At 47.8% G+C, this 25,846-nt stretch overlaps 7 protein-coding genes across 10 annotated transcripts; 4 read left to right on the forward strand and 3 right to left on the reverse strand.

Annotated features, from left to right (window-relative positions):
* Positions 1–1,494: 1,494 nt before the first annotated feature.
* Positions 1,495–4,746, forward strand: BDCG_05867 (glyoxalase). 3 transcript variants are annotated; one of them, XM_045421567.1, is made up of 4 exons: positions 1,495–1,900; positions 2,004–2,921; positions 2,989–3,546; positions 3,604–4,746. In XM_045421567.1, the coding sequence occupies exons 2-4, from the start codon at positions 2,746–2,748 to the stop codon at positions 4,589–4,591; spliced, it is 1,722 nt and encodes a 573-aa protein (XP_045281437.1). In that variant the 5' UTR covers positions 1,495–1,900; positions 2,004–2,745; the 3' UTR covers positions 4,592–4,746. The 3 variants fall into 3 exon arrangements, with proteins under 3 accessions (XP_045281437.1, XP_045281436.1, XP_045281435.1); XM_045421566.1 differs by having other exon boundaries at positions 2,989–4,746; XM_045421565.1 differs by having other exon boundaries at positions 1,497–2,921; positions 2,989–4,746.
* A 4,027-nt stretch (positions 4,747–8,773) lies between these two features.
* Positions 8,774–11,640, forward strand: BDCG_05868. 2 transcript variants are annotated; one of them, XM_045421569.1, is made up of 3 exons: positions 9,110–9,772; positions 9,930–10,879; positions 10,904–11,639. In XM_045421569.1, the coding sequence occupies exons 1-3, from the start codon at positions 9,582–9,584 to the stop codon at positions 11,263–11,265; spliced, it is 1,503 nt and encodes a 500-aa protein (XP_045281438.1). In that variant the 5' UTR covers positions 9,110–9,581; the 3' UTR covers positions 11,266–11,639. The 2 variants fall into 2 exon arrangements, with proteins under 2 accessions (XP_045277424.1, XP_045281438.1); XM_045421568.1 differs by having other exon boundaries at positions 8,774–9,772; positions 9,930–11,640.
* Position 11,641: 1 nt separating this feature from the next.
* On the forward strand, positions 11,642–14,779 carry BDCG_05869 (uncharacterized protein). The gene is made up of 2 exons (XM_045421570.1): positions 11,642–12,269; positions 12,414–14,779. The coding sequence occupies exons 1-2, from the start codon at positions 12,104–12,106 to the stop codon at positions 14,021–14,023; spliced, it is 1,776 nt and encodes a 591-aa protein (XP_045277425.1). The 5' UTR covers positions 11,642–12,103; the 3' UTR covers positions 14,024–14,779.
* Positions 14,780–15,078: 299 nt separating this feature from the next.
* On the reverse strand, positions 15,079–15,802 carry BDCG_05870 (malate dehydrogenase (oxaloacetate-decarboxylating); the record flags this gene model as incomplete). The annotated part of the gene is made up of 3 exons (XM_045421571.1): positions 15,079–15,148; positions 15,311–15,499; positions 15,711–15,802. The coding sequence occupies 3 exons, from the start codon at positions 15,800–15,802 to the stop codon at positions 15,079–15,081; spliced, it is 351 nt and encodes a 116-aa protein (XP_045277426.1).
* A 1,261-nt stretch (positions 15,803–17,063) lies between these two features.
* Positions 17,064–19,741, reverse strand: BDCG_05871 (uncharacterized protein). Its single transcript, XM_045421572.1, has 2 exons — positions 18,863–19,741; positions 17,064–18,758 (listed from the first exon to the last, which is right to left on the reverse strand). The coding sequence occupies exons 1-2, from the start codon at positions 18,937–18,939 to the stop codon at positions 17,918–17,920; spliced, it is 918 nt and encodes a 305-aa protein (XP_045277427.1). The 5' UTR covers positions 18,940–19,741; the 3' UTR covers positions 17,064–17,917.
* A 380-nt stretch (positions 19,742–20,121) lies between these two features.
* Positions 20,122–21,092, reverse strand: BDCG_05872 (uncharacterized protein; the record flags this gene model as incomplete). The annotated part of the gene is made up of 3 exons (XM_045421573.1): positions 20,122–20,541; positions 20,661–20,925; positions 21,001–21,092. The coding sequence occupies 3 exons, from the start codon at positions 21,090–21,092 to the stop codon at positions 20,122–20,124; spliced, it is 777 nt and encodes a 258-aa protein (XP_045277428.1).
* Positions 21,093–22,171: 1,079 nt separating this feature from the next.
* On the forward strand, positions 22,172–25,697 carry BDCG_05873 (eukaryotic translation initiation factor 2A). Its single transcript, XM_045421574.1, has 6 exons — positions 22,172–22,808; positions 22,917–22,986; positions 23,053–23,124; positions 23,202–23,631; positions 23,713–23,941; positions 24,006–25,697. Exons 1-6 carry the CDS (start codon positions 22,784–22,786, stop codon positions 25,370–25,372), a joined length of 2,193 nt encoding a protein of 730 aa, XP_045277429.1. The 5' UTR covers positions 22,172–22,783; the 3' UTR covers positions 25,373–25,697.
* The last annotated feature ends 149 nt before the right edge of the window (positions 25,698–25,846 follow it).

Genomic DNA, 25,846 nt, shown 5'->3' on the forward strand with positions numbered 1-25,846 from the left:
AGGAGCAAATGAATGAATATCCCCTACCATGTATAACGTTGATGATGCCGGGGACGCTGGTGATGAATAATTATTTCGGTTCGGTTTGGTACATTTGGTAGCGAGGATGTAGTGCAGGTCAGTTCAGTTGGTTAGTCAGTCAGGACGTAGCTGGCTGCATGGGCACCCAAGTATGGAGATTGGGCAGTCAGTCAGTGAGTGAGAGAGAAGTAGAGTAGAGAGTAGATGGACAGATTTCGGCGCGGAAAAAGTGAGGCTGCTGGGCTGGCTGGCTGGGGTGGTTATGTAATGTAATGTAATGTAATGTAATGATTGGATTGCCATGTTAACTACTCCGTATATACAGAGTACTTATAGTTACTATAGTTCTGCCCATGCGATGATGCGCTGGCCGAATCCTTGGCTGCCCAACACAACACAACCTTCCCAGCCCCCGTTGTTAACAATTTAGCTACATACAGAGCTAAATAATTAATAGTCAATAGTCAACAGAACATTTGCCTGGGTAGGTTTCGGCGGAGGAACTGTACATTATTACATGTATCTAGGCAGGTAGGTAGGTACCTAGGCAGGTAGTTAGGGGGAGGGAGGGAGGAGAGGAGGGCTCGCGGTTGTATGATATCGTATTGCGTATTTAAACTAGTTACCAGTTAGGCCCAAAACGGCAAGTTGGCACGACCAAACCACCAGACTTCCCTCCAACTCTCCCTTACACAGTACTAAGTGGTTAATCTCCCTGCAGTTCTGGACGGTGATTTGTTTTTTTGTTTTCTTCTGATGCTCTCATTCTCTCATTATTCTCCACCCGCCAGGGAACCAGCAGAGGCAGGCAGAAAGAACTAGTTTTAGTGTTACTGCCAGGTGTCAGTCATGTCATGTTTTTCAATCCCCTTCCTTAATTCCTTACCCGGAGTTACTTGCTTGCTGCACTGCTGCCCTCTCCCCTCCTCCTCCCAACTGATGATGATCTAGCGAATGAGACACAGCGAGCCTTTCGTTGATAGGCATGGTTTGCGACCACGCCAGCTTTCAATTCAAACTACTTGCTGTGCACGAAGGAACATTAATAATAATAATGGTAAAAGAAGGCTGAACTTGACTGACTGCTTTGGGCCCCTCCGTCCCAACCTCTCAGTCCCACCTCGCCTCGCCTCGCCTCATTCATTATTATTATTATTCATTCCATAGTTACTACTCCGTATACTGCATTGCATTTCTCTTCCGTCTGCCCAGCCATCCATCCCCTATCCTTCTTTCTGCTCCTCCTACAGGCGGTCTGCGGCATCATCGTCATTTCTTCTTGAATATCCCGTGGCGATATTTGGAGTGATGCGAGTCTCATTGATAAACTGATGATACTAACTATGCTATACATAGTTAGTTAACTAGTTACCTTGGGGGAATTGGCTTAGTGAAAGGCGAAAAGTTGCCTGTGTTGTTTGAATAATCCAAAACTTATGGCAGCGCCAAACTAACGTAACTAGTTACAGCAAACCTATCTCTCTCTCTCTCTCTCTCTATTTAGTATGATATGGATGAATGGAAGTGATATGTGTTTTCCCCTCTGCCCTCAATCACCTATGCTATGTGAAACAGTGCCGTTTGGCATGACGTGCAGAGGGGTCTCAACAACCAACCATTATTTATTATTGATCATGATGATTAGTTAACTGCTTCATTTTAACCACTAACTACCATTCTTTCACCCGCTAACAGCCCCATCACGACGCCTGCCTGGCCGCCGTTTCCCCGTGGCGTGGATTCCTTTCCGCCTCCCCTCCAACCAGCCCAGGAAGTTAACCTTATTATTAGTTACAACTTACCGGTCAGGCTGCGGCAAGCTCTGGCGAATAATGAATGTTGTCCCGTTTAACTATGGGGCCGAGGACACCACGCCAAAGTAAAGTCCCTCTGATTCACTCGCGACTTCGCTGGTTTCCTTGAAGCATTGAAACCCCTTTCATGCAAGACAGTCAGTCTAACGGAGCTGGCTAATATTTTAGGATTCTCTCTCTTTTTTTTGTTTTTCCTTCTTTTGCTTGGTTGCTTCTTCTTTGGAAGCAGAGTACGGAGTACGGAGTATTGACGATGCTGACGCTGGACCCTGCTGCTGACAGCAACCAGTCCCGGCGCTTGCTGGTACGTACTGGTGCTGACGATGTGATATGATGAGGCAGAAGGCCCGACAGCCCTCTTTTTTGTCTCTCTTCTGGCCCTACTGATGCGATGCCCCGTGGACCCAGGCGAGCTGCTGTTCTAAATCGGGTCTACTCCGTGAATTTTTGGCTTCGTCACTTTTTGTCTGCCAATGCAGGGGAACAAAGCCGACGAGATAGACTGGCTCCAATGACTCTGATCGTTTTTGTTCTGGTTCTGTCTGGAGACAGCGGGATAAATACTTTATTGTCTGCTGCCATTTTCTGTCAGATCCTCTTTTTTGTCTTGTTGTATTATTTCATGCCTCCTCCCATAACTAACTAACTAACCGCTGCTTCTTCTTCATCTCGGGCAACATTCCTCTCGTGGTCAGAGTATATATATATATATAATCTTTGCTGCCCCTCCTGCTCTTCCGAACCGGAGCTATATTCGGAAACTATTTCTCCCCCCACTTCTTACTATATTACCCACCAGATCTCGTGAATCTATATAACTTTATAGTATCTATCTGGTATCTGTTTCGTTTTTGTTTTTGTTATTACTTAATTCCCCCTTCCGTCAGTTTGAATACATCCAGCAGCCAACATGCCTGTCTCACATCTCACATTGACCGTGTCACATTTGCCAACATCAACTTCCTTCTTTCTCTCCTGCCTGCAACCTCTTGGATACCGCTTTATCGGCCGCCACGATAACAATGTTGGTTTTGGCTCCGTGCCTGGAGAGCCTGCAGACTTTTGGATCGCAGAGGAGAGACCAGGGTAGGGAATGTTTGAATACATGTTTTTCCCCGTTGGACGTTATCACTAAAAATTTATATTCCAACAGAGTCCCTGCTGGTGCTGCGCATGTAGCCTTTCCAGCCCCATCTCGTGATGCTGTTAGCCAGTTCTTCATTGCTGCCCTGAAAGCAGGCGCAAAGATCCATGGAGAGCCGACTCTACGTGATGCAGAACAGAATTATTACAGCGCTGCCGTTATCGATTTTGACGGTAATAGCATTGAAGCTGTTCATCGCCCCAGAAGCTCTGGATCAGATAAGGCGTCTGCTGACAGGGCATTGACGATCATTAAGAATGGCTCCGTTGTTTCTAGGGCTTCGTCCACCAAGACGGAGAGTGTTGTCCGTGCTAAATCAGAGATCGGAACCTACGTTAGCAAAGCTAAGACAGCTGTTTCAAAACCCGCTGCCGCAAGCGCCTCGCCACAGAGCAGAGCACCAGCTTCGATTCAACTTCAACAACAGCCTGTGCCTCAGCCAAGGGATTCTACAAATGGCGCTAAAGCTGTTGTTGGAACTCTTCTAGGAGCCGCTGCGGGAGCAGCAATTGCGTATTCCATTTTCAAAGCCGACTCATCAGAACCCTCACCAACACAACAGCATCAGTATGTTGAGCAACCTGCCCCTGCTTTTGCACCAGCACCAGAGCCAACATTGTACAGGGCCATAGAAGCACCACCTGCCCGAAGTATGACCTTCGGCGGCGTCGATAACGAGTACGCCGACTACGCACGGACTATGCTGTCTAAAAACCCACGCGCAAGTACCATCATGGAAGGCCTCGAGAACTGCTCTAGGATTTGGGGTCAAACCCAGAGTGTCCGGGGCGGTGATGGGTATGAATACAACAACGCAGGTCGCCGCGCATCCAGCGCAAGCGTATACAGTGGCATGCAGGACATGGACATCCCGATCCGTGCCATAGAAGCCGTCCCCTTCGAAGAAGAAGGCTCCGAATGCTCCTACTCCTACGCGCGCAAACAACCAAGTACCTTCATCAGCAGCTTCAAAGAACGACCCCACCACTACGACGACGACAACGCCAGCAACTACACCTCCTCGACGCTGAAAGCCTCTTCAAAAACCCATCACTCAAGTCACTCAGCACACTCCCGCCCGTCCTCGCACCACTCGCACTCGTCCCGCTCCACCCGCTCCATCATCACTATCAAGGATATCCACACGAGCTCCAAATCCTCCACCCCAACCGCCTCCGTCTACTCCCACACCCACTCCGCCCGCAACATCCCCCTCCCCTCAGGATCAGTAACCACAATCTCCACCACCTCCTCCAGCCGCCGCAGCAGCAGCAAAGACCACCCCAGCAGCCGTGGCAGCAGCTCTCCATCCAAGCACTCTTCCACCTCCCCCACCCGCAGCCACCACTCAAGCAGCAAGCATTCCCACGCCAGCTACGCAAACTCCTCCCGCCACATGCCGCTGCCAGACTCCGTCGCGGGCGCCAGCACGATATTCCTCGAGGGCGTCGATGTCGATTCGCACGTGACGCCTGTGGCGGCAAGTCGCGCGTCGACGTCGCGACGATCGACACGGTCGAGCAAGTTTGATGAACCCGTGCGGCCGAGCGATAGTGTAAGTCAGGTGTCGACGAATGTGTCGAGGCAGAGTGGGCGGAGTAGTCGGAGGTGATGGGTTCGTTGTTGGGTGTTTTTGGGACTTTGGGACTCGTTCTGGTGTTGGGAGTTGGGAGTTGGGCGTTAGGAGTTGGGAGTTTGCGAGCTGGAGCGCCGCTGTGGGGTTTGTGGTAATATGGGTATAGAATAGAGGAATAAGAGGGAGCTGTCCTTTGGTTTTTTTTTTTTTTTTTTTTTTTTTTTTTTTTTTTGGGGGATTTGGTGATTTAGTTTTCCGGTTCCATCCACTCTTGTCAGATACGCTGGCTGGGATTTCCTTGCGTGCGATTTACTTCTTCTCGTGTGATGACATGACATGGCCTTTATTCATTCTGCATTGGGAGGACCAGGCGTCGATTGGTAGAAGGACACAAGTCTGGGTTGGTTCTTTGCTTTATCATTGGGTTTTTGCATGCTTCGCTTTCGCGTTTCGCTTTCGCTTTGCTTGTCGTAGATATCTTCGCTGCCATTTTTATGTGTATGCCTTTTACTCTTTAACTCTTTATGGCATGAGTGTGTTGTTTGTTATGTGTAATCTGGCTTCGTTCGCTTTTTTATTTTTTATTTTTTATTTAAACTACGCTGATGTTTCCTTGTCGTTTCATACCCCCCCCCCCTCCCTTTTTAATCACCCCGCCTTTTTGCATGGAATTTTATGAATATGAATGAATGACATTTACGACAGTGCTTTTTGATAATAATAATAATAATTTATTACTTCTTCGTTCTATCCTTTCATAATGCTAGCAACCTACCCACCCATAAGTTACTTAATAACCCTTATTTAAAATATCCTCTAGATACATCTGATGTTTGCTTGTCGCAACGTCGTTGGCCTTCTTATTGCATTCCGCCCTTCCTTTTGCTTTTGAATTATTATTATAAAATATTCCCGTCAGCGTTCTGCGGCATATACATTCTTCTTCTTCTTCTTCTTCTTCCTTTTTTCTGAAGAGCGGTGAAGGATATGTATGTATGTATGTATGTATGTATGTGTCTATCCTGCATTTACATAACCTGCCTATACCTATTACTACTAACCCTCACTACTGCAATAAATGCTATGTATGTATGTACGTACATTCATCCCATCCCCGACTTTGGACGATAACGATTTGCGGGGGAAATACCATTTCCTGTCCTATCATTTCCCTTTCCCTTTCCCTTCCTTTCCTTCTTCCCGTTCCCGCTTGTATCATGGCATGGCCTGGCTTGCTTCCGGTCCCGGTGTGGGAATTTTTTTTTTTTTTTTTGAAAAAAAAAAAAGTGTGTGTGCGCAATATTAAATAATTATTAATGTAATGGATGAAACAATGAAAAAAAAGCACCGAGTAAAGAAAATAAACCAATGCCATGCCTGAAAGAGATTATTGGATTATTGTATATATGTATCTCAAGCAAGCCGCGGTTTGTCACACGGTCTCCAGCTCCCCCCGCCTTGGGAAGAAGATATTAGTTAGTTACTGCTTGCTGCTTGTTCCGTTGTGTGACGAAAGAAACAAAAAAAAAAAAAAAAAAAAAAAAAAAAAACCAAAAACGAAGAAGAAATGTTGCCGGTCGGGTAGGTATGGTTATGTAGTACATGAAACGACGACGACGCGCGGAGAGGAAGAGGGGGTAGGTATAATGTCTTTTCAGCTTTTCGGGGAGAAATGGGCGTTTTACTCACCTCTCTAACCCGGCCTGCCACATTTCAGTTCGCCGGAGGAGATAGGTAGGTAGGTAAGTACCTAAGGTAGGTCTAGAGGTGCACTTCCTCCCCCCCCCTCCCCCTGGGTGTCGCCCTCAAAAAAGGCTGATTGTTCTCGAACAAATCTAGAGGAAACGAAACCATGCTGTTTTCCTTTCTTCCTTTTTTGGTAATTTTTAGATCTGCTTCATCGAAACTAACCCCCAGAGTTACATATTTAGCAGTCCATGTCAACAAACATCTAGATGTAGAAAAAAAAAATGTTAACAAATACTTCCGAGGCCCGATATGCATCGGGTTTCAGCAGAACCCTTAAACCAACTCTCGTCATACGCGGTGAGCAGAGGGACCTTAGGCTGGGGGTCGCTGAAGCCCCATGTTGGGCTTCTTTGTATTTATATATATATATATATATATATATATATATATATATATATATATATTTCGGGATGGCAAAATATGCTTGCTGCGCATCTCTTCAACTGTTGTCAAGAGGGGAAAACAACAACAGCTTTGCTGCTGCATCTATCCACAGGACAAGGGATGCCCGAGTCAATTCCGGGTTTTATTTCCCCATTCATTAATTAACTCGGAATCAAGCGTTTAAAAAAAAAAAAAACGACGGAGAGCCATAACAATTGGCCGCCCCTCTCTCCCCTCCCCTCCCCTCCCCCCAGTCAAGGTGGAGAGCCTCGCGGCCAATAAATAGCCTTGTTGGGTAGTTTAAGGAAAGTTCAAAAACAGAGCAGCGACAATAGGCTGCACTTTATTGTTATTATATTATTATTATTCCCCAACGTCCGTCGCCCGAGGAGGAGCTGTTCACGCCACAAGGGACCAGCACTCCTGTATGTATGTACATGTACAACCCAATAGCAGGCTGGGGGTTTGCTCTTTCGAACGCCAATCAAAGGTTTGTGGCCAGGTCAACATCCCAAAAGCCATCATCGCATGGCACTTTTTTGGACGGAGAAGAGAAAAACCAAAAAAAAAAAAAAAAAAAAGCAAGGTAGGGTAGGGTAGCCAGCCAGCGATATGAGGTTGGATTTTACATACGCAGTATACGCAGTATGATATTGGTTGGGAAACATTCAAACAACACGGATGAAAGGATGCTTGGATTCGCAAACCAACCAGGCAACCAACCAACTTTTGGCGACCCAGGGAAACAAGATGGAATGTGGCCTCTTTGACGGTAGATACTCTGAGACAAGAAGGAGATTGATTGATTGCAAGAGTGAATATTAATATTGAATATATTCCGTAGTCAACTCCTTAATAAGAAAATGGGGCAGAGAAGAACATCCGGGCTTGATGAGCCCTGTGTGCAGGGAAGGCGTGAGAACATCTATCTATATATCTATATATATAACTATATATATACAAAAAAAAAAAAAACAAAAAAAAAAAGACAACAAACTCGAACAAGCTGCCAAGCGCTGGCTGGATGGGCCAGATGGCCGGTGAGAAGCGGAGATCCGACCGACCCTTGGCAACATCATGCAAATCCAGGTTCCGCTGCTGGATGGATGGATGGATGGGAAGAGTAATAAGAATGGGCTCTGGATGGATGGACGAAAATCAGGGTGGCTGGGAGTGGGAGCCAGTGGGAAAGGCTGTTCTCACGTATGTACTATGCGTAATAGCCCTACTCTACTCTATAATAATAATTAATCTACTCCGTACGCTGCGTAAAACGGCCGGGCGGGAGGGATGGGATGAAGCTCATAGCTCATCATCGGTGAGTGGAGTGGTGGAGTGGAGTGGCAAACGGTTTCCATTCAGGGCTTTTCTTTCTGGTGGTTGATGAGAAGAAATGTAAGTATGTACGTTAAGTATGTAATAATAATGTAGCATCTAGCATCTAAATAATATCTAGCATCTTCATTCTAGCAAGCATGTCGTAGCAGCGGGTTTACAACTTCTTTATTATTATTATTATTATTATTATTATTATAGTTTGAACATGGTTGCTCAAACCCTGGCCTGGCAGCACCCCCCCCCGCCATTAAAACTCCATACACTAGACAAATCTAGCACATCATTCTTCATGCCTATTATTAAGAGAGGGTTCATGTATTGAATTTTCATATATTTTCTTGAGAACTCCAGCTCATTCTCGCTCATTCTAATACTAATAAATTCCAGTTTACCCCTCCCCCCCCCCCCCTCTCTTTCTAAATCTACACCTCTACACTAATAATAACTAAATAAGAAACTGGGTGTTTAAGACTGGATTAGTAATAATGTATGTGTTCTATAGGGGGGGTGTGTTTTAGAGGGAGATGACTAATAAAGTTGAACATTTTATTGTTCCAAGAAGACAAGAAGAGTGGGTCGGAGGTTCAGCCCCACAATCAACTTCTTTGGCACCAAGTTCAACTGTTTTATTGGCCCTTTCGTCGCAAGTAATAAGAATAGTCAAATAAATAACTACCAACTAACTACTAACTACTAGTTACTATTTAGTTAGTTACTATTACTTATTAACTACTACTTAGTACTTAACTACCACTACCACTACTACTACTCTAATATAATAATGGGCCACCGGGTCGGGTCGCCATACAACAGACGCTACTGCGTACATACATTTACTATGCTACATACATCTCATCTCTCTGGCTGCAGCTTCGCTCCACGCACACGGATTGCATCAGGCTTTGTTTCCCCCAGACGAAGGATTTTCTGGGAATCATCAACCCAAGGAGAGAGAGGAGAGGAGAGGAGAGGAGAGGAGAGGAGAGGAGAGGAACTGATAAAACGATCGCGTACCGCCAGGCAATAGCCATTAACCATTAATAAATAGCAAAATATCGGTCATTCGGGTTTCTACTTTTTGTTCTCTCTCTCTCTCTCTCTCTCTCTCTCTCTCTCATTTTATTATTTATTCCCTCGAGTTCGTTTGCTGGTGCTTATGGTGGACGCAACAACCCTGGAGGGAGGACGGGAGTAAGCACAGAGTCATCATTGAGGATTCCGGTATCTCCCACCTTCGAGCTGTTTTGCCACTGAAGCAAGTAGCAGAAGACGTACGGTAAACAACACCAAGACCCAAGACGACGTCGTGGTGGTGGTGGTGGTGGTGGTGGTGGTTGGTTGGAGTGAAAAACCGAGCAAAACCAAGGGATTTTGCCCGCAATCTCCAATCTCCAGCCCTTAACTACCATGCCCCAAAACGGATTAGCGGATTCGCGTTGATCAAGCAGCAAATTAATCGCGACATTTATTTATTTATTTATCTATTTATCTATTTTATTTATTTTATTATCCCAACTATATTTATTTTACTTATTTTATTTATTCTCTTGAAACGATGGCCGACACCTATATTTCTCCCAACTTCAGCAACCTCAACAGCACCTCCAATAACAACAACACAGCCACAACACTCAAGAATCGCTGTAACACTCATGTCCAAACTTCCACTGCTGGTCTCCCCATGAATCCGCTTTTCATGATCACTGCGCGGGACATGCCATATACTGTGACCAACTCGTTCAAGAGGTAAGCAACGTGCAAAAAACCAAGCTAGTTGCCTGTTTTGATCTCTAGCCTACCTACCACTCTACCACTTTGCCTCTCGACGCGCGCGTCCCCTCCTCCCTAACAAATGACAACATGAATGTCTCTAACAATTTTTTATTTTTTTTCTCCTGCGCAGAGGTGTAATGATGCACACCTACGGCCGCCCTATACGGCGTGTTTGCTACGATGATTCACGTCCAGCAGCTAAGAAAAGACGTGTTCAAGCGGACACCGCGCCAAAGGACTCCGCTGAAGACGAAAACAACCTCGAATGCGCCATACGCGAATCTTCTGCTGCCATCCTGTCCAGCCCGTCGCGTCGCAACTCGACCGCTGCCTTCTCGGAAGACCTAGACGATGACCTCTCGACACCCCCTTCCTCGCCTCCATTACAGCTCACCCCACCTCCGGTTAACACACGAAAACCCACTTTTGCATTTCTGAGGCGGAAACGCGCCGCTGCCACGAACACTCCCACAAATGGTACTCCGTTGACAGAGGTAAACTTTAACAGCGTCCGCGCATCGATGGATCCGCCGAAAAAGAAACCTAAACAGCAACAACAACATCGACAACAGACACAGTCCCAACAACCCACGCTCAAGCAGATGCAGCTCGACCTGGGAGGGGAGGTGCGCAAGACATGCGCCACCTGCGGGATGGAATATATCCCCTCGAACGCGGAGGATGTCGCGCTGCACAAGAAATTCCATGACATGAACTCGAGCGGGGTGGACCTGGGCAAGGCATTTGTGCGCGCAAACGCGTGCCGGTGGGTCTACGAGGCTGCCAGATTCGACGAGGGCTATGTCGTGATAGTGGACAGGAAGAGCTCCCCCTCCGCGCGGGGCCAGGCCATGCGTGTCCTGGAGGTGGTCAACAAGGAGCTTTCTGCGCCGGATATTGAGGAGGCGGTGTTGTGGAGCCAGACCGAGCCGCCTAAGCGCCTCCGGAAGAATGGAGCGAAGGAAGAGGTGGATCGGTTCAAGGTATTCTTGCACATGAAGGATAGCAGGTGTGTGGGGCTCTGCTTGACGGAGCGGATTTGGGAGTCGCATTTGGTGAAGCGGCCTGGTCGCGGTGGCCGCACAGGCACGGGCACAGGCACAGGCACAGGCACAGGCACAGGCACAGGCACAGGAACAGGCACAGGCACAGGCACGGGCACAGGCACGGGCACGGGCACAGGCACGGGCATGAATGGCGAGCGGCCTAATGGCTCGTCATCAATCACGGCTAGCGAAGAGGTGCACCACGCGGTCGTGGGTATTTCGCGCGTGTGGACGTCCGCCTCATCGCGCCGGAAAGGCATCGCGATGGACCTCCTCGACTGCGTGGTGAGCAATTACATCTACGGCATGGAGATTCCCAAGTCGAAGATTGCATTTAGCCAGCCCACTGAGAGTGGGTGTCGGTTGCTCGAGGCCTTTTTTGGACCGGATGAGCCGTGGCATGTCTACAAAGAGACCTAAGAAAGGCATCTCTGGTCAACAAGCGTATAACCCTAGCAGATGGATTGGGGGGAAGGGGGGAAGGGCAGCGGCGGAATCAGCGTTTGGTTTGGGCGGATTTAGTTCTGATATTTTGTACTTTTACATACTGCGTACATGCGAAATGGGGTTTGTTTATTTGCTTTATTTCCTTTTGTACTCCTTGTCTTCTCATATCATAGGACTGAGAGGTACAGTACAGTACGGTATGCGCCGGATTCTGTCTGTTTATCTAAATTTGAGATTGTTTTCTGGGACACCAAGGAAGGGCAAAGGGGTCACGGATGGCATGGATTGTGCGGATTTGAGAATTGTTCATTTTCATTTTATATTTTGTCCCTGGGGGCTTTTTTTTTTTTTTTTTTTTTTTTTTTATCCTCGCAAAGGGGCGGATTGGGGGAAATCATTCGAAGCAGGGAGTAAGAAATATTTGTTGTTGCTTTGAGGCTAACCAACTACCGCCACTGCTTCGCAATTATTGCCGATTCATTCGTTCAGCTATTTTTTAATTTTAATTATGGCGAGTTTTTTTTCTGCTCTCGGAATCCAGAGTAGTAGTTTATTATACCTATAAAAACAATATATAGCTAAATAGAGATATGTTGGTGGTGTTCTTTCTCTCATCGTTATTATATATATTTAAGCCAACCGCAAACCACTGTCCAGGCTAATAATTCCTCGCCCGCCCTTGTCCTCACCAACTAAATAAAACACCGCGCATCTGCCCACCAACCACATCAGCACTCGAGTTCTGTTGCTCTCCCCATCTCGCCGGGCAACCTTTTTGCTCTCATGCTTAGACTGTACCGATCCTCCTACGATGTCTGGATCAAATCCTTTCCGCCATAAGAAGAAGCCTACTACTACTACTAGCATCGACGACCAGACTGCCCCGCAACAGGCATCATCCATATCAGCCCACGCCAATCACTTATTAAACCACAGCGCAGCGATTGATCCCGCAGCAGCAAGGACCCGTGGCGAAGGTGTGCAGCCTCAAATTATTTTTTATCCATCTTTCGTAAAACAACGAGAAGAAGGTTCCCGTATTTGATAAGTAGGGGGGGGGGGGAGAACATTTTGTCAGGGGGCTGGCTGACTTGAATCATGTCTGCTTGCTACTCCACTAGGTCCTTCGCAGCCATCCCACCGCCAGAAATCCGTCCGCATCGCCTCTCCGCCCGTCGCAATACAGCCCTCCTTACATCTCAGTGCTGGCGATCATCCGTCGCCATCCAGTAATAGAGCGTCGATCCTCCATCACGGTGCACACCGTGGGTCACCGCCCCCTCCATCCGTGGAGGAGAGCTCGGGCTCAGAGGACGACTCCGCGGGAGATCCCTTCAATCCGGATGCTTCCGGGAGTGGTGATGAAGACTATGGGGATATTGGACAGGGGCGACATGTTGCAGAAGGGAAGCATGGGGTGATAGGACTTGGGCTTGAAGGTGGCCGGCGTGGATCAAGAGAGCCGTACGGCGCGGAGCGGGCCGTGTTTCCACATGTACAGGATCCAACTACACCGCGGAGCGATTCAACGACTCCACTACCTTCAGCCATGAAGGGGAAGAGGGCGACTATGGATGTGGACGCGTTTACGAGAATGCTTATGACTGGAGAGACAGGCGGAGCGGGAAAGGAGCCCGTTTCCGCCCCGCGGCAGCCTTTTGAGCCCACCCAGGGACCAGCCATCAGCGACAGCAGCAGGAACGCAGATACAGGATCTACATCAAAGGACCTTATTTTCGAGACGCGAAACCTGCCGCGGATAGAGACACCCCGGACGTCGTATGAGCTGTCGGCTTCGGAGGCGGACGATGAGCGGCGGAAACTGGCGGCCGCCTTGCCCAAACCAGCGGAAAGGCCGAAACCTCCGCCTCCGAAAACAAGGCGCGGGAAACTGATCAATCCCAGCACTGGCCAGACATCCCCTTTGGTTGGATTGGCCTCTCTTACTTCCCCAAATCATCGCTCTGCGTCGCCCGCGTCATTATCATCTCGATCGTTCACAGAGCAGGAAAGCGGTGACGTCAACAAGCCATCTCTTTTAGTGAGCTCGGAGCAGACTTCTCATGATTCAGAAAACATATCTCCCCTACCGCATCAGAAGCGCCCACCTACTCCACCCTTAGCTAGACGTCGCAGCCAGATGAAACCGAGCAATCCAAGACTATCAAGAAATAACTCCGCCAGACACTCCATGCCACCTACCAACACTATCAGGAACTCAGCCACAGCATCATCCATCCATACCTCATCTCCATTAAAATCCCCGCCTCCTCCCCCGTCCCGACGAAAAGATCGTGAATCATCAGCTTTCCCCTCTTCAGATACACCACCATTGCTACCCCACGAACGACAGCAGACATCATCGCACCAGCGAAGCGATTCCCGAGAAGATGCCTCAGACAAATCCAGCCTCCGCAGCGTGGAGACCGCGTCACCAATATCCAACAAATGGGCATCGCACGGCCCACCACGGCCGCCTCCACCCAGACGAGGGGGAGGAAGTAGAGCTAGTCTAGATGAGTCGCGGCCTGTTTTTCTGGGAGCCACGGATTCGTCAGCTGCGAGGATAGATATGAAGAACGCGGAAGACACAAAGTCTGGGGCTCCCGGTATACCGCCGCAGTCGCCGTCGCAGTCACATGCCGTTGATATCCTTGCGGATTTGTCGCGGTTGCAGAAGGAAGTGGATGATTTACGGGGTCGGTATGAGGGGCGGAAAGCGAGTGGGTGACGTTAACCTTTTTTTTTTGGACGGAGGGATATTATGAATGAAGGAGGAAGAAGGGATAGTAGAGAGCCTGAAAAGAGGTAGGTAGGTGGTGCACGCAGCCGAGCCGCCCCCTCTGGCTATACATATTGCGTGGCCCTTTTGAGCGCTTGATGTTTTTTTTTTAATGACCGTATCATTGAAATGTATGTTTTATCCGATTTCCATGCCTGTCCCCGAAATAAATTTTTGTGATTTTCCCTCTCAAGCCTTTTGATCGCTGCATTTGGCATATTGATGCAGGGCTGGACTTGTTATATGTTATAATGTTTTCCTTTTCGGACAAGTTTCTCCCCATCTATTTGTTCTCTTATCGATGTATAGTCTACCTACCTTACCTTCTTCAATTTCGTTAGCGCACGAAATGTGATAAACTATATCATATGTCGTACACATACATCTGTTCCGTGTTTGTATGTCCGGTTCCTTTTGTTTTCATTCTGCTACTAAACCCCTATTCCGCCCCAGTGAGGCAAACTTGGACAGGGAGGAAATGGAAATGCGTAAAGCAACTTGAAAATCTTTATATACATTATCAAACCCTCTTCTTCCCCTTGCATCTTCTATCTAACTGGGCCAACGAAATATGTGCTGTCCAGACATTCCAGCGCCAACATACCCTAACACTTTTGAGAGTCCCCAGACCGCCCCATCCCCTTATCCCATCATCCCTTCTCACTGGTTAAACATGAAATTTTGTTAGTCATCGCAGCCCTTAGTTAACTCCGCCTGCTTAGTAGCGGCCTATATACTCTCCGCCCGCTGCATCTGCACCCCCGAATCCACCACTGCTCCAACTCATTCCCATGACATCCCTCGGCTGCGCCTTTATGTCAAACGCGTGGGCTTGTTTAGAGGGAAGACGATCCAGTGCGCTCGACATACCTGGCCATCTCTCTGATAATCTGTTCAGATGAACGGCGGAAGCTTTCGTCGAGGTCCCAATTAGGACATGCGGCTTGACGCTCTTCACGACGGCATAGGGATCAAATCAAGTCCGCCTTTCGTCTTCCGGGGGCCTAGCCATCCCGTGCGAAGGTAGACTGGGCCGGTGTTAGCTGATCGCCTTGGGGATGTGAGGAGGAGGCCCTGTTTTATCGATACGCCTGTGATTGGAATATGATCAGCCTTTTTTTTTTTGCATTTGTTTTTGCCCATAGGTGATTGTGGGGGAAAAAAAAAAAAAAAAAAAAAAAAAAAAAAAAAAAAAAAAAAAAAAAAAAAAAAAAACCCGGAAACTACCAAATCTACTTCAATGCCTCATCCTTCGACTTTTTCGATTCCGCAGCTGTTGCGTCCCTGATTTGCGCTGCGATGTCCGTACCTACTAGCCCGGCACCGAAACAAACGACCGGGACATCAGTCAATTTGACTTTGCTAACCTGCAGCGCGGCAAGGAGAGCAGCCAGCGTCACGCATCCAGTCCCCTGAATATCGTCGCTAAAACAGGTCATATGTGGACGATACCTGTCCGTTTGGCATTTTGGAGCGCGAAATCTTCACTGAATGGAGTGATATATGTCAACAGAGTTCCTTTAATCAGAATTTCGGGATGAGGAGAAAGGGGGGGGGGGGGGGTGGTTCTGCCAAACTGGGTTTCCCTTAAGCAAACAGACTCACAAGTGTAAACTATGTATGCATTTGGAGATACCTCTTCCGCGCGGCTTTGACGAATTTATCCACAAAGTTCATCGTATTCCTGCCTGAGAGCGCGTTTCTGTCGCAGACCAAGATACAACTCATCGTTCACCAATTTCTCATTCTAGCAGGGCCCAATTAGCCAAAATGCGCTCCCACAATGCCAAAGAGCCGCAAACACAGAGATATGATTGATATATGCATTGGACGCCATTGACTTTACATTTGATCCACAGTCAAGCACGACAGGCAGCTGCCGCGTGGGATGGATACCCGCCCATAGCGCCGTGAGGACCATCTTGTCCAGGAAAATTCAAGATCCCGCCGTTCGCCTTGATCGCCTTGATCGCCTATTCCTAGAATCTTTTACGGACAAACACATGAGTTAGGAAAAAAGCTGTTGGGGGGGGGGGGGGGGGGAAGATGATGCCGCGGAAAGCTTTTAGGCATCATGATATCGGACCATGAGGCCTCTTTCGCCGTCGGTGATGACGATGCAATCTATCTCCTCCCCACTGGCCCCGAAGTTGGCAAGGTTGGCAAGACACTCGTCAATCCGATCCTGGTCGCGGATATTCAGAAAACAGCCCTCCGGCGGTCTGAAGGTTCTTGACTAAATCTCAATTGCTTCAGCTTCTGTTGGCGTGTAGATTACGCTGAACATCTCCTTGAGGTGTGTTTGCATGAGCTACTTGAATTTGAATTAGAATTAGTCACATCTGATTCGAAAAGATACAGCAGGCGGTATTTTTGTTCTATTCCCCCTCCCCCACCCCCCCCGGCAAGAATATTGGGGTACTGATTGGGGTACTGACTTCTTGTATAGTTGTATCCGGGCCTGGTATAAAGGAACAGATAGACAGACAGACAGACATTATAAAACAACACCTCATTCCGCGCCTTTCATGCTCGCCATAAACGTGTTGTTCGCCAGGTCATCCGGCCGGCTCGCATATATGCGCATACGCTCTCTCTACCGCGTTCGTCCAGCGTTTGGACATTGGACGGCAGCAGGCCATGGAGCTTGAATGTCTGCCTTTCATCATCTGGGAATGCAGTGCCCTTGTTATAGTATGAGCTATCTAGGTTCTCTCTTCCCTAGAGGCGGGTGGTGGTGTGTGTTAATTATTTCGAATGATCCATTGTATGGTTATGGGGCAAGTTATATGTTGGAAAGAGACGAGTGGGAGCAAGCTTTGCCGTGCAAATAAGTACTGATGGATGAGTAGAATGTATTATCTCACCTGGTACCGACATTCCAATGGACCATGCGTTGCTCTGGGTAGATTGTTGAATTTTGAGGGGCATGATTCAATTACTTTTTTTTATTCTTTTATTTCTTAGAATTTGGGATATTCCAGAAGGGTTTAATTTATTCCCGGTATATCTATTTAATTTAAATCGTTCAAAGGATATGAGCAATTCTTCCAATTCAAAATAGCGGTTTATCAGTATCCTACCTAGACCTAACTGTGGATTAGCAGGCTGGAGTGAAAATGTAATGAAGAGAAAAGAAATTCTGTAATTGAGTTAGGTATTGCAGTGAACATTGATAAATAAATGAATGTGTTGGATTTTTCCATGCAAATAGATGACACCACAATGCATAGAAGCCCCCCTTTTCCCACATTTTAAGGCATGTGGAGAGATTTTTCCTGACCATCTCTTTGCACAGTAGTTAACAATCCTCTACAAGATACCAAAATTTGAGAAGCCGAGCAAAAGTTAAAAACAAAACCAAAATATGTCCATGGATGTCTGCTTTGTTTCAATCCAAGGGGTAACTTTACAGTAGCAACCATCAGATATCAAGGCCCAATGTTACAAAGGCAAGACTTGGAGAAAGAAAAGACAAAATACAAGAAAGGAAAAGAGACAGAAAAAAAATGATCAGGGATGCGAAGAAGAAAAACGACACTACCTTGAGAACAAAAGTAGCAAAAGAATCGGAGTCAAAAAATAATAACAGCTCCCCTTTCTTGTTCCCACCCCCATATCCTCGTCCGAGAACGAAATTTGATAGCTTTAAAAGCAATTTGGAAATCATATGAAAAAATACACACATAAAATTCCCTTGAAACAAGAATAAAAACCAAAATTTTACTCATTCGTACATCGTCTTTCATTCCATCATTTGTTCGTGAGTCGCTTGCCTTTTCCTTCCATTCTTTCAACTTTAGTTTTTTCATATTTTTTTTATCCCGAATGACATTTCTGAACTTAACGAGCATTACCATCGAGATCTACACGACCCGGAGGTCGAGCTGTCGTATCCACAATGTCCTCGTCGTACGTCATGCCGTCGACCATTCGCGCGTCAAAATTCGTCTCCGCGTTGTCGTTGTTGGCCACTAGCTGTGGCTCGGGGGTAGTAGATCCCGCCGGCGAGGTTGATGAGTTGAAAGGGCTATTCTCCGCTGCTCCAAGGCTTGACTGTGTATACGAGGTATGTCCGCTGCCTGTTTGTGGCCGATAGTTAGGCGCAGGGCTACTCCTCCCACCGACCCCGCGGTTGCTGGAAGCGACGGAAATTCGAGCTGCGGAGGTTGAAACGGGTCCGCTCACGGTGCTGCTTGCGCCCTCACCGAAACCGACAAGGCTGGAGTTTCCTTCGTCGCTGAGTCCGCCTAAGCTGGAGACACCGTCGTCGTCACCTAGTCTGTCTTGGTCCAGGTTGTCGCTGCCGCTGGCCCAGGTTGTGCGGCCGCCGACGGAGCCCGTGGCGCTGGCGCTGCCGACTGTGCTTCGTTCTTTTAGGTAAGGTTGTTGCAGATGGTCGAAGTAGCCTGGGGTTTGTTGAATGGTGAATCCACCTGGCAGCCCATGCGTGTTGGCTGAAGGGGTCGTCCCGGCTCCGTTGGGTCTCGTGGCTACGCGCTCCAGGCCTGCTAAGCGTGAGATACGATCTGCGCGTTCTGCATCCAGTGTTGTTGTGGACGTTTCGGAAGCGTTTGATGACCGATGGCCATGGCGGGTGTGGTAGCGGCTGCCTTGGTGGCCATCCTTGATGGCTATGGTTGAGAGCGCGGAGAGTGATGTTGTGCCAGAATTGGGTGTGCCACTGGTTAAAGAATGTAATTGTCAGCAAGACCTTTAATCTCATAGAAATAACCAGATAAAGTGCAATGTTAGGTTGGAAGGGGGGGGGGGGGGGGTGTTTCTTACGGGCCCATGTCTGACGGTGACGGTGTTACGGGGTCAGAAGGTGGCGGAGGAAGATCGATCAACGTAGGTGTCGTCATTTTTGATATGTGTAAAAGCGTTCTTGACCTCTGAGAATGAGAAAGAGAAACGAGTCGCAAGAACGAAAGCGCAATTAAGGGATAAAAAGAAAAGTAGAACTGATGATGTAAACGGGTTGAGGAAACGGAGCTTAGCTGCTGCGAAATCGGAGTGCGACCGATTCCCGTTCCGCGACAAATGCGCCTTTCGCTCGATTCTCAAACAGAACTAATCTTCTTTGTTACTTTTTTTTGACTCTGGATGCTCAGGCTCCCTTAGTCCGGGTCGTATAGAGTTAAGGCCTAGAATCGAAACGACCAGGTTGGATATGCGTTAAAGTCTCTGTCCCATGTGAATTAGATCCGCAGCTCGCTGAATCGTGAGGCGAGTAAAGGCTCCAGACTATATAAGGCTTGGGCGTTTCAGGGGTTGCGAGTAGGTAGTTATGAACTAAATATGCGAATATGCCGGTGAACAACAAACAGGTCCCGGAGAGGTTTAACTATTTATACAGCAAGAAGTTCTTAAAATCGTTCAGTAAACTATGATTCAAGCGCAACTTGGACCAGGCGCGATCTAAGCCGGACAGCGGATATGATGTCCCACAGATTCCTCCTCCCCCACTTTGAGAAGAAGGTTCGAGCCAAATAACTGACGGAGGCAAATCGTGAGTTTATTATGACTGGACGAGGCGAGGGGGACAATAAGATGTGGAGTTGGGAAGATGAGATTCGAAGGTCTTTTTTTACTTCTTTTTTAGCGGCGCAGACGACGTCATCTGTTCTTAACTGAACGCGCGCAGCAATTTCGTTCTATATTAGTGAATTACAGTACAATGCTCATATTTGGATTATTAATAGTTACGAAGTAAATGCCAAGTTTATTTTATTTCTCCAGGTTACTTCACATTGTGTTTATGAATCGAAGATGCTCCCAACTTTTCGAAGCGCTTTGAATTTCCTGTTATCGTTATACGGCCGCCCACAACAAATCAGTTCGAGCCCCTCCATCGCCCGGTGAATTCGCGAAAAAATCCCGGAAATAGCTCAGATTTCAAGAAATCTAGCACATTTCACACCCTTGTAACTAGGCCTAGCCAGCGGGAGGTGGCATGATCTAGCCGTCAAGGATGAAAGTAACCATATAACAAAAACGAAAAATAGAAAGAAGTTCAAAGCAAAGAAGAAAGACTAGAACTTAAATTAGCCGCGCTTTCGTCCCTTCGGCTTTGGTGCTGCCGCTGGTGCGGTGATCCGCGTCCTGCAACGTTTCAATACCCGCACCCCAAACGACTTAACCTCAAAACAGAGCTCCAAAAACTCAGGATCCTCCAGGAGAGAATCCAGGTTCGGTCCACATGATATTGCTAGGCAACAGAGTCGAAGTAGGCTATCCTCTTCTTCGCCGTCTTGTGTATTTGCGTAGACGTAGCGAATATCACCTACGGTGAGCAAAGGACATGGAACGCTAGTTACACCAGCGATGAGTTGGTTGTGGATGTGGTTTTTGAACCAGGGGGCTTGGATTTTGTCCGCGAAGATATAGGATGAGAATAGTAGGCGCACGCTGCTGGATGCTCCTTTCTTTTTGGGTTCGAGCAGATGTGCTTCGTGGCGTTTGAACTGCTCCGTGCGCAAGTCCGTCACTAACAGAGAAGCCGTTACTGATCATCGCCCTATTTATCCCAAAATGCACAGACAAATATACCCCTTCCGACCTAGAAACTTTCTCGAATACTTACAGGGCAATTCAGTTTCAGGCTGCGAAAGATCGATGTTACTACCGGAGATTTCCCGGTATACAGCCACTGAAGAAACACAGCGAAGGTCCTGACGTCGTCGTCTGGAAGTCTGATCACACGATCTCTAGTTTCGGGAAAGTTGTTGCGCAGCATGCCGCGAAAGAAGAGAGATTGGGACTTGAGCAGTCCCTCGTGGACATTGAAAATACGCTGCACCCCACTCTGCGAGCCGACGTAGATCTGTAGGAGATCAGTCGAGGTGAACCTATATTTGCGACGCTTAGTAACAAGGACAAAAAGGGCAAACACTTGAGGGGAGTTGAAGAGGTGTGGAACATACTTCCATAGGTGAGGAGAATGGTCGATTGACGGCTCAGGTAGAGGCAGCACACGGACGTCAGCGTCTCGCTTTGGAGGAGCGGCTTCTGCCATTTTGATATGGGGAGGAAATCGAAGCTCCTTGAGGCTAGCGGTGTATTCAGTAGATGTTATGTTGCCTGTGATGATGAAAGTAAAGCTGGTGTATCTGATGAGCAGTAATTAAGAAGAGAAGGGTGATTGATATGATGAAGGTTTGAGCAGTCTGTTAGATAAAGCTGACAGTTCAGCTTGCTAGTTGCAGCGAAGTGGCTGAAGGAGCATGGGTTTAACTGTGATCAGACCAGCTCAGGGTTCCCTGTGCTGTGGAGGCTGTATATTCTCACTTTGAAGTCCAGTAACATCGAAGGGAAGGTTGCTGTGGTTCGTTTTGATATTGCACGGGCAATTAGAGAATCTTCAACCCAACGACGTCGTAGACTGCATGCCGACCACATTCATTAACTTAGCAATAGTGCACTAGGATTTCTAGATCCTAACATAATAGATATATTTCCTTGCCAATCCAAGGTAAAACTTGTTTAGCCCTATGAATTGAGAGACACTCCAAGCAAGAGGGCCACGTTATGGTAACAATGGGAACAGCAGAGAAAGCAACCTTAAACTACATTTCTGGTGAGCTCAAAGGATTTCGCTGCCTTCTAGAGAGCCCAAATTCCAACGAGTTTTCTTTTGTATCTTGATTCAGCTCATCTGTTTTGACATTTCTCAAGTCCGCTAGTCAGGCATGACAATGGACAATGTGGACTGTGAAACGAAATCCGCTGACTCTAAACTCCTTCTTGGATGTGTGATAATCAAGGCCCTGGACCTAGTGGGTTGATATTATATATATTCAAATGATGTGGTTTGTATACTTTTTCGTACAACTATTGCGTAGAAGTAGAAGTAGGATCTGTTATATCGAAATATATTTATTAGCGCTTCATATTCCTTTTTAGTCTGGAGGCTCAAAACCGTCTGCAGGATCCAGAGCCGCACTCAGCCGCACTCAGCCACACGCCCTACCAACTGCACCGCCACATATACCTCCCCAACAGGGCTTAGCGCGCCCTGCGATCTGCTTACCTACTCCGCCTTCAGCCCACATCATCGAAAACTCGAGAAAAATTGAGGTTTCGACTGTTCTTCCTTTCTTCTTCTTCTTCTTCTTTTCTTGTTCTTGTTCTCTTCCACCTCGCCCGCCCCTCTCCCCCCTCGCCCTCCGCCCGCCCTTCTCCGGTGATCCTTGGGATTACTGTCTCCGTATCGCTCAACCGCTGCTCAACAGCCCTGCCCAGCTACAGACGATAGCTTAGCTGATCTCCCGCGTTCGCACAACCAACATCATTTTGTTTCAAGCACTGGCTGGCATTTACTTGTCAAGCTCGGTAGAAGCAAAGGATAAAGAAAACGCAAAAGAAAAACGAAGAGCAAGGAAGTGACAGGACCAGATACAGATAAATCTCTTCTGTTCTACTAGCTTGGGGATATTGGCATATTGTCCGTGTTCCATCCACCGCCCTGCGTATATCAGATACACAAAGATACACAGCGGAAAGGTGACGTACCAAATTTCGAAACTACGGAATCGGGAAAACTCGTTGTCCTTGCCACACGATCAATTAAAACGCTGCATACTGCATAGCAGTTTAGAGGTCCAAAATCTTGACCTTTTACATTGCCATTTGCCTTTTCATTGGCCCTGCTCTCCACTCTTCATCTCAGCTCTCTAGCTCTCTTTTGAACTGTGGCTTTGAGTAGCCATGGCAGCTCCAAATCAGTATGCGTGTGAGTATTTTGCCCGCTTTATTTAAGAAGCCTATAGCTCCTAGAGTTGTGCACCCTCATTGTGCGTACATAGTGCATGTTGAGAAAGTGATACTTACATCCTCGTAGATCGAACGCAGAAGGGTATTTCCATCGTGGATGCAGCTCCAGTCTATGAGTCCTTACCCGGGTTTACGAGGTATTTAATGGCTGGCTCTTACGGGTATGAAAATTAAACTGGTGCTAATTTGGTTTATTCGTATAGGCCGGATGGTAACTTGCGCTGCTGCGCTTACTCTCCATGCGGTCGATATTTTGCCTGGGCGGCTCCAGAAGGGTATGTGCATAGTCTTCCTCACCACGTGTGACTTTTTTTCTTTTCCTTCTTTGACTAAAAATAACTTTCTGCAACAGTGTTGTAATTGTCGATGCCTCTGTTGGCCACGTCATTACTACCCTCCCGGCCGATAATGTCTATGAATTGGGCTTTTCACCCCTTGGCACATATATTATTACTTGGCAACGACCTTCGAAGGACGAGAACGGCGATGCCGTCAAAAATTTGAAGGTCTGGAGGGTCGTTGAAAACGCCCTTTCCGATGAGGGTAATAAACACGAGCATTCATTCATCGGAAGCTACGTGCAGAAATCCCAGACTGGTTGGAATCTTCAATATACACCTGATGAGAAGTATTGCGCCAGAGTCGTCACCAACGAGGTTCAATTCTACGAAAGCGGAAACTTAGGGAAGGTGTGGAATAAGCTGCGGGTGGAAGGGGTAGTGGATTTTGCCCTCTCTCCGGGAAAAAACAACTCAATTGCGGTTTTCATTCCAGAGCGAAAGGTTAGTCGGAGTTGATATACATTTCTGCTTTTTTTTTTTTTTTTCCGTTGCCTTGGCCTAACCCCATCTTCAATGGTCTAGGGGCTGCCGGCATCCGTGAGGATTTTCAATATGCCGCAATTCAACTCTCCTGTTTCACAGAAGAACTTTTTCAAGGGAGATAAAGTTCAGTTGAAGTGGAACAACACTGGCACGACACTTATCGTTCTTGCGCAAACGGATGTCGACAAAACCGGCAAAAGCTACTACGGAGAAACTACCCTCTATCTCCTGAGCGCTAATGGAGGGTTCGATTCAAGAATCGACCTTGGTAAGACAACATAACCCATTTTGTTTACACTGACATATCTTGTTGGCTAACTTGCAGTATATAGACAAGGAAGGACCCATTCATGATGTGACCTGGTCCCCGAACTCGAAAGAATTCGGTGTTGTTTATGGATATATGCCTGCCAAAACCACCATTTTCAACAATCGCGCTGTCGCAACGCACTCGTTTGCCCTCGCGCCTCGAAACACCATAATTTTCTCCCCTAATGGAAGATTCGTGGTTGTGGCCGGTTTTGGCAATCTTGCTGGGCAAATGGACATCTATGATCTGGACAAGGATTATACGAAAATAGCTACGATCGAGGCATCCAACGCCAGCGTGTGCGAGTGGAGTCCTGATGGCAAATTCATTTTGACTGCCACTACGAGTCCGAGACTCCGAGTCGATAACGGAGTACGCATTTGGCATGTCGGAGGAGGGCTAATGTACAACGAGGATTTGACTGAGTTGTACCAAGTCTGCTGGAGACCCCAATCTGCGACGGTTCACCCACCGGAAAACCCACTCCACCCAATGCCCACTCCGCACCCCTCTGCGCTAGCATATCTAGCTACCAAGAAAGCGCCTTCGAAACCAGCCGGGGCATATCGACCGCCCGGTGCCCGCGGACAAACCACTCCGCTAGCATTTAGACGAGAAGATGAAGGAGGGGAGAAATTTGTCAGGGATGAATCATCATCTACGCTCAGCGGCAATGGCCCAAATGGATTTGGTAAGCCCAGACGGCGCGTCGTTCCAGGCGCAGAGCCCGTTGCGGAGTATCTTCCACCTGGCGCCGCTCCGGGAGGCGGGGTAACACTCCCCCCTGGAGCTGAAGGGGATGAGAAACTCTCAAAAGCCGCCGCGAAGAACAAGAAAAAGCGCGAAGCAAAGAAGGCAAGGGAAATGGCGGAAAAGGCCGGTAATCTGGCGGCCGATGCTGGCGCAGATTCAGGTATCTCAACTGGACCCAGCGCTGACCGTCGGGAGCGAAGAGGTCACTCACGCAGTCGATCTCGAGGAAATACTGTTTCTCAGACGCTCGATCCCAACAGCTTTAACCGCCAGAACCGCGACCGGAGCCGCAGCTCCCATCGTAGACAGCGCAGCGATCATCAAAACCGCACCAACGGCGTTCCTGCCACGGGGCCTGGAAACCATAATCGCCCTAGTGTTAACACTCGTGCCCCAGCACCCAACAGCACATCGGCACCAGCACCACCAGACGTGACTGTCACGTCTCCAATGACTCCTAGTGGTGGTACGATCCAAGATAAAAAGATCCGCGGGCTTCTGAAGAAGATCCGCGCTATTGAAGAGCTGAAGATGCGCGTGGCGGGCGGGGAGAAGCTAGAGGATACGCAGATGAAAAAAATCCGGACTGAGGATGGGGTGCGGAAAGAGCTGGAAGCTCTGGGATGGGCGGGATAGAATTACTCCTCGTATCCACTTCCGCTCTTTTCCTTGTTTTGGGGCAAAAAGCACCGGCAGCTCTGGAAAAGTAGATAGCGACTATGGGCTACCAGGGCGAAGCTTTATTTTTGGTACAAGTGGCTGTAGAACAAGGGGTGGCCGCGTTCCTCTCCCCCTATTGTTGGAACACTCGCCAGTACGGTTAAAAAGGCCTGGAATGATGTGACTTTGGATTAGAATATAAGACCGAAAAAATCAATATATATTATATTATACATTTACCTGCACACCAGTTGGCGTGGATCTTAGAGCATTTGCTTTCTTTTACTTTTAACCTTTTTTACTCATCTCTCAGAATCAATCGATATCTGATGGTAGCCTGCCTGGCTGGTACTTGAACTTTATTAATCCTATGCACAAATGTAAGCATTGAGTGAGGGCTTCTAATTTGTATGATTTAATTGTTCTACGTTATTACTGCTCAGATTACTC

Source organism: Blastomyces dermatitidis, assembly GCF_000003525.1.
Source record: "Blastomyces dermatitidis ER-3 genomic scaffold supercont1.6, whole genome shotgun sequence".
Taxonomy (NCBI): domain Eukaryota; kingdom Fungi; phylum Ascomycota; class Eurotiomycetes; order Onygenales; family Ajellomycetaceae; genus Blastomyces; species Blastomyces dermatitidis.

Coding starts and splice junctions, on each gene's coding strand:
- BDCG_05867 (XM_045421566.1), top strand. CDS start 2,746: ATGCCTGTCTCACATCTCACATTGACCGTGTCACATTTGCCAACATCA. Junction 2,922..2,988: donor ATCGCAGAGGAGAGACCAGG/GTAGGGAATGTT, acceptor ATATTCCAACAG/AGTCCCTGCTGGTGCTGCGC.
- BDCG_05868 (XM_045421568.1), top strand. CDS start 9,582: ATGGCCGACACCTATATTTCTCCCAACTTCAGCAACCTCAACAGCACC. Junction 9,773..9,929: donor GTGACCAACTCGTTCAAGAG/GTAAGCAACGTG, acceptor TCTCCTGCGCAG/AGGTGTAATGATGCACACCT.
- BDCG_05869 (XM_045421570.1), top strand. CDS start 12,104: ATGTCTGGATCAAATCCTTTCCGCCATAAGAAGAAGCCTACTACTACT. Junction 12,270..12,413: donor AGCAAGGACCCGTGGCGAAG/GTGTGCAGCCTC, acceptor CTACTCCACTAG/GTCCTTCGCAGCCATCCCAC.
- BDCG_05871 (XM_045421572.1), bottom strand. CDS start 18,939: ATGACGACACCTACGTTGATCGATCTTCCTCCGCCACCTTCTGACCCC. Junction 18,759..18,862: donor TCACCGTCAGACATGGGCCC/GTAAGAAACACC, acceptor TTCTTTAACCAG/TGGCACACCCAATTCTGGCA.
- BDCG_05873 (XM_045421574.1), top strand. CDS start 22,784: ATGGCAGCTCCAAATCAGTATGCGT. Junction 22,809..22,916: donor AGCTCCAAATCAGTATGCGT/GTGAGTATTTTG, acceptor ACATCCTCGTAG/ATCGAACGCAGAAGGGTATT. Junction 23,942..24,005: donor CGATTCAAGAATCGACCTTG/GTAAGACAACAT, acceptor TGCAGTATATAG/ACAAGGAAGGACCCATTCAT.